This window comes from Sardina pilchardus, chromosome 20 (assembly GCF_963854185.1).
Source record: "Sardina pilchardus chromosome 20, fSarPil1.1, whole genome shotgun sequence".
Taxonomy (NCBI): domain Eukaryota; kingdom Metazoa; phylum Chordata; class Actinopteri; order Clupeiformes; family Clupeidae; genus Sardina; species Sardina pilchardus.
Genome location: NC_085013.1, coordinates 31,653,568 through 31,656,067, shown reverse-complemented (window position 1 = coordinate 31,656,067; position 2,500 = coordinate 31,653,568). Strand labels below are relative to the sequence as shown.

General features: G+C 48.8%; 1 protein-coding gene across 1 annotated transcript in view; it reads right to left on the bottom strand.

Moving 5' to 3' along the window:
- Positions 1-2,500, bottom strand: part of eml5 (EMAP like 5) — an 84,265-nt gene that overhangs the window by 36,834 nt on the left and 44,931 nt on the right. The window contains exons 24-25 of the mRNA XM_062522579.1: positions 1,305-1,457; positions 843-974 (exon numbers count right to left, since the gene is read on the bottom strand). Coding sequence (XP_062378563.1) covers positions 843-974; positions 1,305-1,457 — 285 coding nt within the window. The remainder of the gene's footprint in view (positions 1-842; positions 975-1,304; positions 1,458-2,500) is intronic.

Below are 2,500 nucleotides of genomic sequence, written 5' to 3'. Positions count from 1 at the left end.
CGGTCTCTGCTGCCGTCTACGTGATAGCTCCGTCCATATCTTGTACTGTCTATGAATATTACCCGACCAGTGTGACAGAGAGCAGGCTCATGACAGTGCTAATGATAACGTGCTAATAATAATGTGCTAATAATAATGTGCTAATGATAACGTGCTAATGATAACATGGAGCTCCGTCCATATCTTGTACTGTCTATGCAAGAGAGAGTAAAAGCACCAGTGCGGTTAGTGTCCACTCGGTCGGCCATGTTTTTTGTTTTGAAAAGAGTCTTAAAATACCCAGATTACCCACAATTCTTTGCATATAGTCCGTCTTAACTGCTTTGTACAACAGTGTTATTTTAGACGTCTATGCTAAGTCTGACTATACCCTTAGTCTAAGTTATAGTCACAGTCTATCTTAGTGAAACCGGCCCCATGTGTGTGATGTAGTTCATTGAGCCCTTACACACGCCCATGTAGGTTAGTGTGTGTGTGCGTGTGTGTGTGTGTGTGTGTGTGTGTGTGTGTGTACCTCTCTGGTCCCAGTCCAGGTGAGTGATGTAGGTTAGTGTGTGTGTGTGTGTGAGTGTGTGTGTGTGTGTGTGTGTGTGTGTGTGTACCTCTCTGGTCCCAGTCCAGGTGAGTGATGTAGGTTAGTGTGTGTGTGTGTGTGTGTGTGTGTGTGTGTGTGTGTGTGTGTGTGTGTGTGTGTGTGGGTGTGTGTGTGTGTGTGTGTGTGTGTGTGTGTACCTCTCTGGTCCCAGTCCAGGTGAGTGATGTAGGTTAGTGTGTGTGTGTGTGTGTGTGTGTGTGTGTGTGTGTGTGTGTGTGTGTGTGTGTGTGTGTGTGTGTGTGTGTACCTCTCTGGTCCCAGTCTAGGTGAGTGATGTAGGTCATTGAGCCCTTGCACACGCCCACCCTCTTGCTGCTCATCACGTTATAAATGTCCACGAAGCTGTCCGCTGATGCAACCGCCAGGTACTTCCCTATACCTGCAGCAGAACACACACACACACACACACACACACACACACACGCACACACACCCGCGCACGCACGCACACACACACACACACACACACCCGCGCACACACACACACACACACACACGCACGCACACACACACCCGCGCACGCACGCACAGACACACACACACACGCACGCACACACACACCCGCGCAAGCACGCACACACACACACACACACACACACACACACACACGTGAGAGGCGTGTGTGGGGGCTTGTGATTGGCCATGAGAGGTATGTGTGGGGGCTTGTGATTGGCTGAGAGAGGCATGTGGGGGCTTGTGATTGGCTGACCTGGCGAGAAGCGTATGTCGGTGATGAGGTCCTTGCGGTGGTGGAAGGACACGAGGTCCTCCAGCGTGTCGGCATTGACGATGAGGAAGCTCCCGTCGTTCAGCCCCACCGCCAGAGCCTTCCCGTCAGGAGAGAAGCAGCAACAGCGCCCCCCTGTGGACACACAACACAACAGCAGTCTGGACACATTCAGCACACAATAGCACACAACACAACACAACACAACGCAACACAACACAATAGCACACAACACAACACAACACAACACAACACAACACAACACAACACAACACAACAGCACACAACACAACACAACACAACACAACACAACACAACACAACACAACACAACACAACACAACACAACACAACACAACACAACAGCACACAACACAACACAACACAACACAACACAACACAACACAACAGCAGTCTGGACACATTCAGCACACAACAGCACACAACACAACACAACACAACACAACACAACACAACACAACAGCAGTCTGGACACATTCAGCACACAACACAACACAACAGCACACAACACAACAGCAGTCTGGACACATTCAGCACACAATAGCACACAACACACACAACAGCACACAACACAACACAACACAACAGCACACAACACAACAGCAGTCTGGACACATTCAGCACACAACAGCACACAACACAACAGCACACAACAGCACACAACACAACAGCACACAACACAACACAATATAACACAACACAACACAACACAACACAACACAACACAACACAACACAACACAACAGCAGTCTGGACACATTCAGCACACAACAGCACACAACACAACAGCACACAACACAACAGCACACAACACAACACAACACAACAGCAGTCTGGACACATTCAGCACACAACAGCACACAACACAACAGCACACAACACAACAGCACACAACACAACACAACACAACACAACACAACAGAACACAACACAACAGCAGTCTGGACACATTCAGCACACAACAGCACACAACAGCACACAACACAACACAACACAACACAACACAACACAACAGCAGTCTGGACACATTCAGCACACAATAGCACACAACACAACAGCACACAACACAACACAACACAACACAACAGCAGTCTGGACACATTCAGCACACAACAGCACACAACAGCACACAACACAACACAACACAACACAACACAA